Source organism: Xenopus laevis, chromosome 7L, assembly GCF_017654675.1.
Source record: "Xenopus laevis strain J_2021 chromosome 7L, Xenopus_laevis_v10.1, whole genome shotgun sequence".
In the NCBI taxonomy this organism is placed as follows: domain Eukaryota; kingdom Metazoa; phylum Chordata; class Amphibia; order Anura; family Pipidae; genus Xenopus; species Xenopus laevis.
In genome coordinates this window covers 19,662,675-19,679,342 of record NC_054383.1, presented here as the reverse complement: position 1 = coordinate 19,679,342, position 16,668 = coordinate 19,662,675, and the positions used below count along the sequence as shown (strand labels likewise).

At 40.9% G+C, this 16,668-nt stretch overlaps 1 protein-coding gene across 1 annotated transcript in view; it reads left to right on the top strand.

The window, feature by feature from the left end:
- fank1.L (fibronectin type III and ankyrin repeat domains 1 L homeolog) overlaps positions 1–16,668 on the top strand; it is a 71,018-nt gene that overhangs the window by 36,495 nt on the left and 17,855 nt on the right. The window contains exons 4-6 of the mRNA XM_018225177.2: positions 5,778–5,859; positions 15,410–15,484; positions 16,345–16,410. Coding sequence (XP_018080666.1) covers positions 5,778–5,859; positions 15,410–15,484; positions 16,345–16,410 — 223 coding nt within the window. The remainder of the gene's footprint in view (positions 1–5,777; positions 5,860–15,409; positions 15,485–16,344; positions 16,411–16,668) is intronic.

Genomic DNA, 16,668 nt, shown 5'->3' with positions numbered 1-16,668 from the left:
CATTCAGTGAGCTCTGGGGGCTTCTTAAAGGACAAGGAAATGTAAATCACAGAGGGATGCCAATATATTAGGCAACCCCCCTGTGATTACAACTGCTAACCTTTAACCCAGGGCCAGTGCTCCTCTTCTCTAAATTTCACACTGACCAAGGTTATAGCTTTTCCAGCACCATGAAGCCATCTTCTGATAAGTCAAAGTGCTCTTTTGTGGTTGTTAAGGCCAAGTTCATGTGCAACAGAGCAAAATCTTTAATTTTTATTACAAGTTGCATGTTCGTGGTCTAGGACCTCCTCAAGGGACCAGGAACCTTTCAGAAGATAATGAAAGGTGCTAGAAGTTCATCCATACCTCAAGGCTTCCTCCCCTGCCAGGATTGAGCATAAACTAGCTGCAATGTTCTGTGCCAGTAAGGGCTGGAAATAGGGGTAGGGAAAAGAGGTGGGGGTCACAAATTGGATGTAAGCAGTAGATCTTGGCCATGGATGATCCAAGCCATTCTTCCACCTAAGGCAGCAGAATCTAGGTGCCCCCTACCCCATTACCAAGCTTTTTTGGCCTCGCCATCAATCGCAAATATGTCCATTAAACACTCTGGGGCAAATTCACTAAGATTCGAAGTTGCGCCAGGCGCAACTTCGCCGCACTTCGCCAGGCGTAGTTTCGCCAGCGCTCCGCAAATTCACTAAAATCCGAAGTTGCGCTCAGGGGTAGCGTAAGGTTGCGAAGTTGCGCTAGTGTTGATTCGCTATGTAAAGCGAAGTTACGCTAGCGAAGGCTAATTTGCATACGGCGCCAAATTCAAATTTCAATGGAGGAATACGTATCAGCACTACAAATGCCAAGAAAACCTTCAAATCATCAAATAAAAATTTTTGTTTGCCCTACATATGTGCCCACTGTCTAGGTAAGTTGCCATGAGTCAGGAAATGTAGGGGGGAAATGTTTTTGGGACTTAGAAAAAATTTTGACTTTTTTTGAAACAATCCCTATCTACTCTATTGCGCTTCGCCAGGTCTGAGGTGACGAAGGAAGTCTAGCGTAAAAGGTAGCGTTCAGTACACTGCGCAAGTTAGTGAATTTGCGTAGTTACGTCGCTAGCGAAAATTCGCCTGGCGTAAGGGTGCGAAGCAGGGTCGGACTGGGGGGCCCGGGGCCCACCGGGACCGCTGTCCAGGGCCCCCCTCTGGCCCCCGCTACCTACTTTGAGCTGAAGCGCCGATCAGCATACTCCGTCAGGCGGCGCATCGCGCATGCGCAAAAATCACTAAGCGCGCATGCGCAAAAGGCGCTAGGCGCGGGTGCGCAAATGGCGCTGCGATGCGCCGAAATAGTTTTTTCCGAAAAACTGTTTGGGAGAGGGGGGTCTGGCCCGGCGGGGGCCCACTAGGGTCGGGGCCCACCGGGTATTTTCCCGGTGTCCCGCCGGGCCAGTCCGACACTGGTGCGAAGTAACACTAGCGAATTAACGCTAGTGTTCGGCGCTTCGGCGCTTAGTGAATTTGCCCCTTTGGGCCATGGAACATGTATCATCAGTTAGTCCTCTGTGATGTGATCAAAACGCTGCTACTGACCACAGTTTGTGTTCAATTCAATGGTTGGGAAGCTCTAATGTTCTTATTAAAACAAATGAATGCCTATGCTGACATAGTTATAGTGTTTCTCTATGGCAGGCTATGAGTTTACTTGGGTTAACATGTTGTTATAAATAAAGTGATGCAGCTCATTATAATAAAGATGTAACAAATGTTTATATATATATATATTATATATATATATATATATATATATATATATATATATATATATATATAGCGAGATACGGAACGCACACCCACAGCAGTAATTAAAGATAGGGTGCCAGTCAAAAAAAAGGCTTCAATAAGTAATGTGGGGTGACGGCACACCAAAAAAAACAAGACTGTCCAATAAACCTCCTAATTTTCTTCTAAAGACTTGTTGCTGTTTTTTTGGTGTGCCGTCACCCCACATTACTTATATATATATATAAAAGGGAGCTGCAATCTGGTTACCTTCCCATTGTTCTGTTGTTAGGCTTCTGGGGGGGGGAGTGATAGGGGTGATATTACTCCAACTTGCAGTATAGCACTAAAGAGTGACTGAAGTTTATCAGAGCACAGGTGACATGACTTGGGGCAGCTGGGAACCTGACAATATGTCTAGCCCCATGTCAGATTTCAAAACGAAATCTGTTTGCTCTTTTGAGAAACTGATTTCAGAGCATAATTCTGCTGGAGAAGGCACTATTAACTGATGCATTTTGAAAAAAAAACATGTTTTCCCATGGCAGTATCCCTTTAAGCAGGTCTGGCCTGATGTTCCACAGCCCTGGTTTTGTCTATATGATAACAAAAGAATGCACAAGCCACCATATTAGTCATGCAAATTTACATTAAAAAAAAAACTAAATTTCTCCTCATTAACTATGCAATTTCTCAAATTAATATAAAAAAATATGTACATTACAGTGATGTGGGAGTAAGAAAGTCCAACCGACATTATGAAGCCTAAATCACTGTTTTTCAGTTAATTAGTCGAAAGATGTTTTTGTGCACCAGAGAAGCAGGCTCAGTACTTTCCTTTAATAGAACTTATATTACTAATAAGCTTCCCAACAAATTAAATTACAAATCAATGCTATTTCTTCCCCTCCTCTGACCTTACCCCCGGAAAATAAGTAATTTGCTTTTGAAGAAGATGAGTCAGAAGTATCTGAGAACATTATTATACATAATTAGCAGAACCTGGGCACCTCTTGCACTCAGAGCCCATCAGCAACACAAGCCTTGACAAAAGGACTCTTGGGGGACCAAAACAATGGTCAATACATGAGTTTCTTTTTTTACCCTAGTCTTCATATACATCATTATTTTTAAACATCATTAATGCTCTTTCACATTTGGATAATATAATCCTTAAGGCTTTTAGCACACAGATACAGATGCAGGCAGAGAACTGTTTAATGGTAGTTGGGTGTATGCAAGTCACGCATTTGTTGGAGGCATTGGAATATTTGCAATGTTAAGGGTGTATAGCAGAGTATCTAGAAGATGCAGGTAGAACCCTGGCTTGAATCAAACAAAGGACCTCACCACTGCAAGGCAGCAATGCTCACCATTGTTCATTATTACAGGTATGGGATCTGTAATCCAGAAACCCTTTATACAGAAAACTCTGATTTACTGGTTCGTTATCTCGCATAGACTCCATTTTAAAAGAGTATGAAAGCTCCAATCTATGGGGGGCCAAAAGTTAGGACACACCCCAAGGATTGTAATTACTTACATGATACCCCAGGCTGGGGCTCCTGTTAGCATAAAACTGCACCTCCCAGGGACACAAGCAAGTGATCCACTTCCTTGCTTCTTTTGCGGGCACACATGCGAGGTAGAGTTAAAAGCCAGGCTTTAACAAAAATGCTGCCCTTTTTGAACTCCTGCGAATGCATCAGCCTCTGGATTCTAAAGAAAGAAGAAGAGAGGAAGAGGAATGTTTGCTCACTAGTTTGCTCACCTGTCTGCCCTCTTGCAGAGCCGTCCTCCTCCCTATTTACCAGAATTTGGTCTATATTCCCAGGTCTCCTGTCACTCCTAAGCATTCCCCTGATTTCTGCCAATATTCCACGATTTCAGACTTTTTTTGGGAAAAAATGTGCAGTGACATCAGTGGAGCTATGTGCGAGTGCACAGCACGGAATCTACGGCTGTGGCGTGACATCACATCCTCTGATGTCACTTCCGCACCAGAATATTTTCAGAATCCCCCGTAGTCAGATTGTCAAAGGTTGACAGTCTGCTCTTGGACAGTGCAATCAATAATTTACATGCTGTAGATAATTTCCAGTGCTCAGAGTTGGTACACAGTGGGGTGCCTATATTGCTGTATGCAATATGCCATTTATATACGGTCAGTACTTCTGAAAGCTTCTGTTGCCCTTTTATTGTTACTTGGTTTAGTGAGATCCTACTCCACCTGCCATTTCTGAGCAGGATGGATTTTCTTGGTTCCTCTGTTAAATGGTACATTCTCAAGGAGCCTTTCTCCTAGACTAGCTGAAAATAGTACATATAAGAGCCAAGGGTTGAACATGATTAATATGTGTCTTTTGTAATACCATAAAGGTCTGCCTTTGTAATAAAATTGCGTTCCCCCTAATGGAAATGGTTTTAATCTACTTTATTTTCTCATAAAAGTAAAAAGTAAACCAAAAATGTGCCTGAAATGATGTAATCATATCATTTGTAGGTAGGAAGAAATGTGCATTGAAAGAAGCTAATAATGGGAAGCATCATATTCATCAGCAGATTAATGAGAGTAAAAACCCAGACTTTTAAGTCATTTGCTAAATGACGTTGTTGTGCTTTATTTGCATTTCCCCCAGAGTTTTATTTCCGTGAGCCTCCGTGAATTACTGTGACAAACACATTATACCATTTTTGGGCTAAAAATGTATGTTCTGATGGAGTTTAATCTTAGCCGTGCAGCACTTAAGCGATCGGCTGCCGTTCTTGAAAAGGTATCGTGCTTGAGCTGCCAGATTCGGGAATTCCATCATGTGAACTATCTAAATCCCCTTTCATTCCATTTTAAATGCTTTTTGCCTAAGCTACAAATCTATGTAAGAGCAAGAGATATTAATGTCTGTTTTAGAACGATGATGTTTCTGAGCCACAGTGAATATCTTTTATGGGAAATTTCTGTGGTGCTAAACGATCCATCAGAAAATAGCCACCCACCCCCCCTTTGCAGCAAAATCTGTATTTTGGATGAAATGGAACAGAATGATATATTCTGGCATATCTTTCTGTGTTCATGTACTTTTTTCTTTTCATTTTTGTCTACATGTAATATTGTTTGACAGTGACATATCATTTTGTGGTTTAGCTTCTGTGTGTGTCTTGGTAAGTATTTCTTGTTAGTAGGGTACCACTTGATGGTTGGGCAGGTGGGGGCTCTCTTTCATATTACATCACTGGGTGTCAAGTATGTCTTTGAATAAATATCAGTCGCTTGAATACATGAACCCTCTAGTCCTTTCACTCATGGGTCATTCACAACCAGCAAAGTGCAGTTGCACTCATTGCAAAGAAGTCTCTGTAGAGGCTACATTCAAAATCAGAGGATTTTTCTAACCCCTTCATTTTCTGATTTGCCATGGTAAAATCAGCTCGAAATTCTGTCCTGGACCCCCTCCCAGCCTTGTTTCATGTTACACTGTTTCAGATGGATATCAAGGGACTTAAGGTTATGATTTTATGTATTTCAGTGAAATATGTAAGTTAGGCTTCGGGTGGAAATTACTGACAGTGGGTGACAGACCCGTTATTGCAGGAGACCAGTGAGAGGACCTCCTTAAAAATAGATCTGAGTTGACATGTCTGTGTCTAGCACAGCATATAAATGAACAAATAAGTTTGCTCCCTAAATATTCCCCAAACTTATTTTCAGACTACACCCCCTTACCACTACCATAGGCCCCTCAAGGTTCTCCGGCCGCTAAGATTGGGAAATACTGTACTTTCACTTATAGACAGATTATAGGAGAGGCTTTGGGGTAGATTCTGAGTATTATGGGAGCAAGAATGAAAACAATGACCAAGGCCAGAAAAAACTTGGATATGCAAGCAGAATTTAAAAAAAAATGCAGGGTCTTGGGAAACACTGTATTAAAAATAGAATGATCATTTCAAATAAATAATAATGGTTTAACGGTCTTTAAATTACCCAGATCTATTAATTATTTTTGTTCTTTGTTCCAGGAGAGCCGTTGAGTGGTCACCATCTTCACCGGGCAGTGAACATGAATGATGAACAGGAGGTCAAGAACATCCTTGACACAGGGTTAGAAATTATCTAGTTTGTCCAAAAACGTTGTCTTTCACCTACTGCACAATTGAATGATATGGATAGTACTTGGCGTTTATCCACCCTGTTGGGTTGATCTTTGATGTTATTGTGCTATAGCAACGCATGGCTATTTATTTACAGAAAACTGTATCTTGTTCTGTTATATGTGTTTTTTAGGCTGAGAGCACACAGGGTGTGCGGTGCACTTCTCTCCGCTATTCTAAGAACTTTTGCACATTCATCATTTTTTTTTTTTAATTCCAAGATATTAAAGGATTTATGTACTGTTAACATCAATTCATTTTGTTACAGCAGCATCACCTGCTGGTCATTTTCCAACCACCAAGTAGTCAAGGAAGTTGTCAGGAGAAAGAAAGAGGCTGCTCTGATGTTCTTCTGTTTAGGAAAAAAATTAGAAACCTTTCTCAAATCTTTCCTAACCAGAAAAACATCAGACCAGCCCTCTTTCTTTCTCCTGACAACTTGGTGGTCAGACTGGTCAGAAAACGACAAGCAGGTGGCGCTGTTGTAACAAAATTCATTTATATGAACAGTTCATGTAACCTTTAATATCTTGGAATTAAAAAAAATAAACAATGAGTGTACATTGCAAAAGTTCTTAGAATAGCACCCTCATCAATTTTACATTCACTTAATTTTAAGGTTTACTTATCCTTTAAGTTAACAATGGTACCATATAATGGTGGCCACTTATTTCAGGTGTCTAGAGGTGCTTTAATGAAATAATTCACAGATGCATTCAGCCTCGCATAACATTGGAAAACAACCAATTTTCTCTAATATATATCTTTTTTATTTAAGTGGAGTTTTTTGACATTGAAATAACATATGTAATAACCTAGAGACAACCTTGTGCGTGTATGGAAAAAGGGGAAATGAATGTATCCTTTGTGCGGAGAATATGAATATGAGTTGTCAGTACTATGATATGGCCAATATACCTTATGTAATATTGATTCTTGTTACATTCAGGATAAGTCTGGTCAGATTCATAAGAAAAACAATAACAGGAGTTTCCATTATTTAACACAATAAGGATCAGTTTTCAAAGAAACAGAAACAAGAGCAGGTTTACCACTGATTTTTTTTTAACACTGAGACTGTACTAAGGAATAAGATCTCTAGAAAAACACTTCCAGATGGAGTGCTCTGAAAAATCAAATGAGAGCTTTAGAAAAATAAATAGGATGGGCTTAAAACAATAAACTAGAAAATCCATGTCCGTAGATTACACTAGGAAATCCGTGTCTAATGCTATATTTTTAGTGCTTAACTGAGAAAACCAACTATACTGGAGCCAAATATCACAGCTTTCATTCATTCTGTTAGATTTCCTAGAAAAATGTTTATTGAAGCCTAGATCAAAATGCTGTATTGAGTAGGGTACAGTATGTGTGACTGCATACCACCTAAAATAAGGATGCCTTCTTAATAAGTAATTAACATATATATTTATTTATTAGTTATTAAAGCAGTTCCCTTGACCTCAGTTACTTACCCTGTTTTGGCTAGCACCCTCTCTGGAGTTTCAATCCCACTCGACTGCTGATGCTCCAATTCCTGACCACCCCGGAATGTGCATACACTGCCTGTTAGAGCCCCTTAGTGAACATGTGGGTGGTCCAGGACCATAGGCCATCAATGTAACTGGCCAGAAAAAATGGACAGGCAATTGGGTACTTCTGCAGCAGTGTGAAAAACGGCTTTACTTTCTTCTTTCATAGAGCAACTGTTAATGATAATATGTAAATTTCTAGGATTTCTCTCATGCTGATGAGAAATGTGTCACCTTATATGAGAGGAAGGAAAATTAAACAAATTCAATGTTAAAGTGGACCTGTCACCCAGACATAAAAAGCTGTATAATAAAAGTCCTTTTCAAATTAAACATGAAATCCAAATTCTTTTTCTTATTAAAGCATTCATAGCTGTTTTAAACTCTTTTAAAAATCTCAGCTGTCAATCAAATATTGTCTGCCCCTCCTCTATGCCTTAGGCAATTACTTTCACTTTCCATTCAGCACTTCCTAGATGTCACTGTTCTCCAAACATTCCCCCAGTTCTCTTAACTATTTAATTGTGTAACCAGGGCATGGGGATTCGGAAAAAAAAGGATTTGGAATAATTTTTTGGGGGGAGGGGTCCCCTTTAAAGCCTAAATTTAAGGAAATAATTGTAATTGATAGAAAATATATCCTACTTCAGATGACCTTCTAATTTAACCCCAGCCCCCTGCCTACTAATCTCAGCATGGTGCAAGGCAATTGTTTGATAGGCTGAGCCCTCCAGCCTATCAGAACATTGCCTGCCCCTAAGAACAACTGCATCGATTAAGTTGCTCCTGTCTCGCAAATAGAGTTGCTACCTTTTGGCCCGGTTGAATCCGGGCAGGGGGCGGGTCTGTGACATAATGGGTGCGGGTCTGTGATGCTGCAGGGGGCAGGTCCTGACATCAGGGGTGGGGCTATGACATCGCGATCGCCGACTGTCTGATCGCTGCGTCAATCATAGGGAATCCTGCCTGGTTCTCCTAATTTGGGCAAACAATCTGATCATAATAGGCACAAATGCAGGCCCATCTGGAGAGCAGTACACCAACAAGCCAATGCAGTCCTAGCTTTAAAGGTTTTCTGCCCAATAGACATCTGACTAATTTTCAGGCAAGTACTGTATATATCGAGGAGGCAGTTGGGGGGGGCACTTGTTCTGAGCTAGCAGCTTACAGTGGTGTGAAAAACTATTTGCCCCCTTCCTGATTTCTTATTCTTTTGCATGTTTGTCATACTTAAATGTTTCTGCTCATCAAAAACCGTTAACTATTAGTCAAAGATAACATAATTGAACACAAAATGCAGTTTTTAAATGAAGGTTTACGTTATTAAGGGAGAAAAAAAACTCCAAATCTACATGGGCCTGTGTGAAAAAGTGATTGCCCCCCTTGTTAAAAAATAACTTAACTGTGGTTTATCACACCTGAGTTCAATTTCAAAGGTTATAAAGCCATTTCTAAAGCTTTGGGACTCCAGCGAACCACAGTGAGAGCCATTATCCACAAATGGCAAAAACATGGAACAGTGGTGAACCTTCCCAGGAGTGGCCGGCCGGCCAAAATTACCCCAAGAGCGCAGAGACAACTCATCCGAGAGGCCACAAAAGACCCCAGGACAACATCTAAAGAACTGCAGGCCTCACTTGCCTCAATTAAGGTCAGTGTTCACGACTCCACCATAAGAAAGAGACTGGGCAAAAACGGCCTGCATGGCAGATTTCCAAGGCGCAAACCACTTTTAAGCAAAAAGAACATTAAAGCTCGTCTCAATTTTGCAAAAAAACATCTCGATGATTGCCAAGACTTTTGGGAAAATACCTTGTGGACCGACGAGACAAAAGTTGAACTTTTTGGAAATGTGCGCGTCCCGTTACATCTGGCGTAAAAGTAACACAGCATTTCGGAAAAAGAACATCATACCAACAGTAAAATATGGTGGTGGTAGTGTGATGGTCTGGGGTTGTTTTGCTGCTTCAGGACCTGGAAGACTTGCTGTGATAGATGGAACCATGAATTCTACTGTCTACCAAAAAATCCTGAAGGAGAATGTCCGGCCATCTGTTCGTCAACTCAAGCTGAAGCGATCTTGGGTGCTGCAGCAGGACAATGACCCAAAACACACCAGCAAATCCACCTCTGAATGGCTGAAGAAAAACAAAATGAAGACTTTGGAGTGGCCTAGTCAAAGTCCTGACCTGAATCCTATTGAGATGTTGTGGCATGACCTTAAAAAGGCGGTTCATGCTAGAAAACCCTCAAATAAAGCTGAATTACAACAATTCTGCAAAGATGAGTGGGCCAAAATTCCTCCAGAGCGCTGTAAAAGACTCGTTGCAAGTTATCGCAAATGCTTGATTGCAGTTATTGCTGCTAAGGGTGGCCCAACCAGTTATTAGGTTCAGGGGGCAATTACTTTTTCACACAGGTTTGGATTTCTTTTCTCCCTAAATAATAAAAACCCTCATTTAAAAACTGCATTTTGTGTTTACTTGTGTTATCTTTGACTAATAGCTAAATGTGTTTGATGATCAGAAACATTTTGTGTGACAAACATGCAAAAGAATAAGAAATCAGGAAGGGGCAAATAGTTTTTCACACCACTGTATATCTGCCTGTGTTTCTAAGTTTCTGAGGGTAGGCAGGGGAGAGCCTGCACTAGTAGAACATTTGATATTTGGGTTTATACAGGAACAGTGACACGTCCCTGTTAAAACCTGTTGAATGAAAAAAAAATGAATTATGTTTCCCAAAAGCAGCTCAATTAGCAAGATCACTGACTTTTTAAACTGTTACAATTTGAATTAGTTGCTCATCAGCGGGTAAAAAGTTAGATTATTTTTCCTTAGGAATTGTCCCAAAAACCCAAAGGTTTGAGATGTTCATATTTTTTAGCGCATTGTTCAGCGTAATTTTATGTTCTACTTTTTTATTTTGATCTTTTTATAAATCTCATGCCATTCATAGTTTTAGAGTTTGTGAGTTTAGTGTCAAGGATTGACTGTGGAGACTGATGGAGGAAGGGTGAGTCCTTGAGGCAGGAGCTGTATGTGCCTAGGAAAAACATAGAGGACTGGAGCAGATAGCAGGAGAGAACTGAAGTGGATAGCAAAAGAGGACTGGAGCGGATAGCAGGAGAGGACTGGAAAAGGCAGGGCAAGATGTAGAGCGAGATGAGGGGGTACAAGGTACAAGGCAGGGTCAGGAAGCAAGAATCAGGAACAGGCGAAGCAAGGTCAGTACAAAGTCAAAGCAGGGAAAGGTATGGAGCAGGGCCGGAACTAGGTGTAGGCAGAAGAGGCAGCTGCCTAGGGCGCAACAAAAGGGGGCGCTGGGCAGGTACCTGATTTTTCCAACCCCTAGTCCATCTTTGCTGCTCCTCCCACTTCTCCGGCACTCCTCCCCCGCCTCCCTCCCCTCAGTCGCTTTCCCCGCCTCCCTCCCCTCAGTCGCTTTCCCCGCCTCTCACCTCTCCCCTCCGTCGCTTTCCTCTGCCTCCATCCCCTCCAGCGCTCTAACACCCTCCCCTCCGGCGTTCTGCGCATGTGTGCACACAATGTGTTCAGGGGTGTGCACGTCTACGCCAGAGCAGAGGGGAGCATGGAGGAGAGCACGGAGGGGAGCACAGAGGGGAGTGCCTAGGGCGCCTGGTCGGCTTGGCCCGCCACTGGTTTGGAGTGAAAGCAGATCAAGATACAGAATAGCAAGGAAAGCAGGGCAGGGCAAGGTCGAGCCAAGGTTAAAGTCAGGACTGGAACAGAACCGGAAGGGGAAGGCAAGGCAGAATGGGGGAAAGTTAAACAAGACAAAGTTCAGGACAAGGTAGGACAAGACAGGGAAGGGTTCAGTTCAGACAAAATAAGCAAGGCAAGACAGGGAAGGACAAGGCAGATCTAGGCAATTAAGAATCACAGGGAAAAGGGCAAGAGCTCAAACAACCTAGCTAGGGGCATGCCACAGTACTAGGAAGGCCAATAATCCTCTGCTAGGAGTGTTCGGAGGGCTGGCCTAAAATAGGGCAGAGTCAGCCTTGATTGGCTGACTCCAACCAATCAGGCTGCTGCTGGGTTGGGGCTGCAAAGGCCAAGTAATATATAGTGAGCAAAACCTGGCCCAGTGGTCAAGACACTGAACCAGAAACCCAAAGGTTCATGGTTCAAATCCCAGCAGAACCTGACATTTAGTCATGGTTTCAAAAACCTCTAAAACCACTAAAATCCAACCTTGCTAAAAGAAGCCGTATGTATTCACATACCTCATCACTTAAAACCAAGTGAGACTTTATAACCCAAATGTAAAGAATTATGGGCAGAGTCGGAAATTACTCTGCCCTTGTCCTTGTCCTTGTGTGCATCCAGAACTAATGGTTTAATACCACAGATACAGCCTAATAATCCAAAGCCAGATATCCAGAATTACAGACACATTTTTTTGATTAGGGAAGGACAGTGAGTAGGGAGGAGGGCCCTGGTACTAATCCTAGAAGAGCCTAAAATACATATTAGGACTTAATTACTACTGCAGTGCAATTACAGTCCTGTTTAAATTGACTCATGTATGTACTTGTGTCCATACATCCTCCTTACACTCCCATGGGGAATTGTGTCTGTCCTGTCTCTTCTGCTGAATTTGGCACCAGTGCACCTATTGATGGTGGGAAACCCTTCAACTACCACCACCCTGAATGTGGAGGTAATTTCAGGGTTCCCACAGCAGGTTGCAGTAGACTTGCGTGTAAAACGTCATGTGTCATATATCAGAGTTTCAACCACATGGGGGATTGTGTGCAATTGTTTCTGATTTGTCAAAACAAATGCAAAAGTTTGAGAAGTATGAAAGTTTGTGCATCAGATGCAGCTAACACTTTCAAGGAATAGTCGAGAGTCAAGAACCTCGCCTCAGGCGTTGGCAATCTGCAAGTTACAAAGAGTTAGGGTAGGAATCCATGAGCATTTTTGTCGCAATAGAGTAGCCACAAAAGTGCAAGCTATAACACTAAATTTATTCTGCAAAATGTTTTACCATGCCTGAGTAAACAACTGTAGAAGCTCTCCCTGTTTGTTTAGGATATCAGAAAAAAACTTAGATTCTGGTTAAATATCACATTTATTTGAGGCTTCTGACTTTCTGCATTGGTCTGGGCCCTGTTTTGTGGTCTGCATAGTAAAGCTATCTACTCTGCAGCACTCTGGCTGATGGAACAATTTAATTTGCGCACTGCAGGTCTAATTCAGTAAACTTCAATGCTGATTGACATTTTCCTACTACAAAGATCTTTAAAAAAACAAGAAAAAAGCAAGCAGGCATTAAAGATCAGCTGGCGATATTTGATTCTGCAGGCTTTTTAAGGAAATAGATTAATTAGCACTTTGCATCTTTGGCTTTGGCAGGAATAGGAAACTTTTTAAAACATGCTATTATCATTAAAATACAGCTACGTTTACTGAGGCTCCCACCACAAACATGTAATTTTCTCTAAATACCCTGAGTTTGGATCAGAGAGAGGTTTAACAATGTCATAGCTAATTTAATGAAGCAATTATTGGTACAACGTACAAGGTAGGAGAAGGAACACGCTTTAACTTGGATAAGAGGATGAAGTACAGTAAATCTGCCACCTCATCTGCTTTAAACCTTCATAATACCATTTCTGCAGGGCTCCTTAGAGTATTATTGGGCAGAAAAACCAAATCCTGACATTTGGCAAAAAAACTGAATGTCATGGTTTGTCTATTTGTAGCCAGCTTTTTATGTTTTCTTCCAAGCATGGTGCTCTGACAGCTCCTTAGATAGTTGGAGGGCTGGAGTGGTCTCTGAACTGGTTTTTTTATGGGGGGGTAAAACAAAACTAATGGCTGCATTCTAGTGTGAATTTGCCACTGGCAAATGCAATAGTGCAAATATAGCTGCAGAACTCTACTGCCCGAAAATGTTTGCTCATCCCTAACCATTGCAGGACCTAAAGTTGAGGGTGCCCAAGCCCTGACCTGATCACCCTAAAAACATGCATCATTAATCGGTATCTTTTTATGAGCAGTAACAATGTACTACATTGTTAAATGGTACCAATCTTTTCCATATTAAACAATGGAACAAATGATCCTATCCTGCTGGAAATGTACATTTATTTTCCTTCTGAGCAGTTTTGCTGCTTAGATAAATTATATTTATTTTCATTTTATGATATTAACAGTTTTTAAACTGCCAATTATCACGAGTGTGTACCAGGAGTGCTCCTTGCAGTTCTGTCCAGACAGTAACAAGTTAATAAGGGAGAAAACATCTCCTGATACTCCGTTCTGTAGCCAATAGTGGGACAGGAGTGAAAGCACGGAGCAGACAGATGTCAATGACTTAAAGGGGTAGTTCACCAGTTAAGTCAACTTAAGTATGTTATAGAATGGCCAATTCTAAACAATAGGCCTTCATTATTTATTTTTTTATAATTTTTGAATTATTTGCCTTCTACTTTTCACTCTTTCCAGCTTTCAAATGGGGGGCACTGACCCCATCTAAAAAACAATGCTCTGTAAGGCTATAAATGTATTGTTATTGCTACTTCAACTCATCTTTATTTTCTCCTATTCGTATTTCAGTCTCTTATTCAAATCAATACATGGTTGCTAGGGTAATTTGGACCCTAGCAATCAAACTACTGAAATGGCAAACTAGAGAGCTGCTGAAAAAAAGCCAAATAACTCAAAAACCACAAATAATAAAAAATGTAAACCAATTGCAAATTGTCTCAGAATATCACCCTCTACATTATACTAAAAGTTAACTCAAAGGTGAACAACCCATTTAAGCTTCTGGAGTTCTGTCTGGCCCCACCTTGTCAAATAATGCTGCTATCTTGAATATTTATTTCCTTGGTAAATGCAGAAATGTCTTTTCCTGCAGATTTAAGGCATGTCCTAGTGTCACTCGCATGGTTCATGGAATAAAGACTTCTCTTGAGAATATCCTGTGCTGATATATGCATCTATTCATCAGCTGATAGTAGGCCCGTTTGTTAGAGAGGACGGGAGCCTGCAGCACTGTCATCCTCTCTATTTATCCAAATCATGTAGCTGGCAGATGCCTATTTTAGGCAATACTATTTTAGGACAACAATCCTTTTCTTAGTGTACGAAGATGAACATGGAATCTAAAGTCATAAACGTTAGAAAAAATCTTTCAATACAAGGGAGCTGCTTGTATTGGAGCATTCTCTACACAGAAACCCCTTGGATTTATCAAAATTGCATTGGTAATAGTAATGATTTTCAATTTAATGCAAAAATTTTTTTTAAAAATTATGAAAAATATAAATTATGCCACTAAAAGCCTGTCAAATTGCCATAGCAGCCAAGCATCCACTCCTGCCTGGAAATGCATGGGAACAATGCAATTCATGAACAGAATCATGATGAAACCTTGAGTTTTTATAAATACAATTTCTCTCTGCCTCTGCTCTTCCCTTCGAATCTGCAGTTTGCACATGGTCTCCCCTCTCTGTTTCTTCTCTCCACGCATTTGTTGTCTCTCCTGTTCTGCCCTTTTGATAAACTGGGCGCTATGGCTGTTTCTTAATGAAACTCAAACTTTAAGCTGCAAAATTGTATTTAGTCTTTTCCTCCTGCCTTCTCTGGAGGCTTTTGCTTTTATAAATTGTGGTAGACCATTTCTCATGTGTGACAATGTATTCTCCTCTGTCTCTGTGTTGTCACTGGTACTTTTTCTGTTCCAAATTTAAATTGAGCACTGTGGTTCTGATAAGCAAGCTTGAAAAAAAACTGGCTGATATACTATCATGCATATATTGATATACAATGCTTCCCCTCTGAAAATGACATCCATACTATTAAGATAAAATGTTTGTCTCCTATTTGAGTGTGGACAGCGATTTAATATTGGTTCCTCCCACATTAACCCCTCTGATATTACATTTTTGTGATGCAGTCTGTGTTTACTATGCTCTCTATTTTCCCATTATAGGCATGTAAAAGTAGATATTCCCGATAAATTAGGCTTTACGCCTCTCATGGTAGCGGCACAAAAAGGATTCCTCAGGTATGTTTTACTTTCTGACTTGTATTTAGTTTAATTATCAATATCTCAGTCAGTATGTGTATCCGCTATCTAGGTCAAGGTTTAGGGCAGTGTATTTCTGTCCCAGGCTTTAACACTAATTAAGACCAGGTGAAATCCCTGAGTCACAGGGTGGGAGGAAGGACAGAAGAATGTAATCTAATTGGAGCAGCTGGATCTTATTATTTAAGTATAACTTTCTGTGCAGTAAACTATCCTTATTGGTATCACTAACTCAAAGGGAACCTATGGAGGGTGAGTTTTAACAGACTTTGCATATGGTAAATGGTCTATTTGGACAGACATTTAGTCTCAGGAATCACCGTTAACTTCTGAATGACATCATGTAAATTCCAGGCCAGAAAAATGTTATAATTGGCAACAGCTGCTAGTCTACGTATAATCTCCCCTTAATGTCTACCAGCCCAAATGGTAATGGAATGTGTTACTAGCAAGACCTATATTTTCTTGAACATTATAAAGTGGAAGCCCCCAGTTTATGTCCCTTGTGCACTTAAAAAGGCACATTCTTAACTCCAAAGATCACTTTGGATAATGCACACTGATAAATACCAGTGCGAAGCAAAAAGAGAAAATCTATTTATTTAATAAGTAGGTGATTAAAGACAGAAAGCTGCATTTTGACATGCCAGAGATCATGGGAGAATTGAGAACATCTTTATATTTATCTTTTTGAGCAGAAACTCTAGTGAAGTCTTTTTCTGTTTTTCAGTTCTTAATCAATGACCCTTTAAAGGGGATTCCCATGTGTATAAAAGTGGTTCTGTTTATACAGTATATCAATTTAGATGTTCTGTAATTTCTTCCCTTCTCTAAATTAGGCTGGTTGAACTTCTAACTGAACATGGAGCAGATATAAACCTAATGAATGGAAGTGGGAAGAATAGGTAGGTGTGCACATTTTTTGAAATAGAATGACCTTGACCAATCCAGCTGTGGTAGAACATCCATCTGACACTAGAGTCCTTTTGTGTTACACTCTAGGTCAGGACCGCCATCAGAAATCGCAGGGCCCCATACGACAAAATTTCCTGGGCTGCGCCCACCGCAAGCCCTGCCTACAGGTCCGCCCTCCCCACCCCACAGGTCCGCCCCCCACCACACAGTAAAAAAACAAAAAAAATATTGGTGGCTAGGGTTCCCAC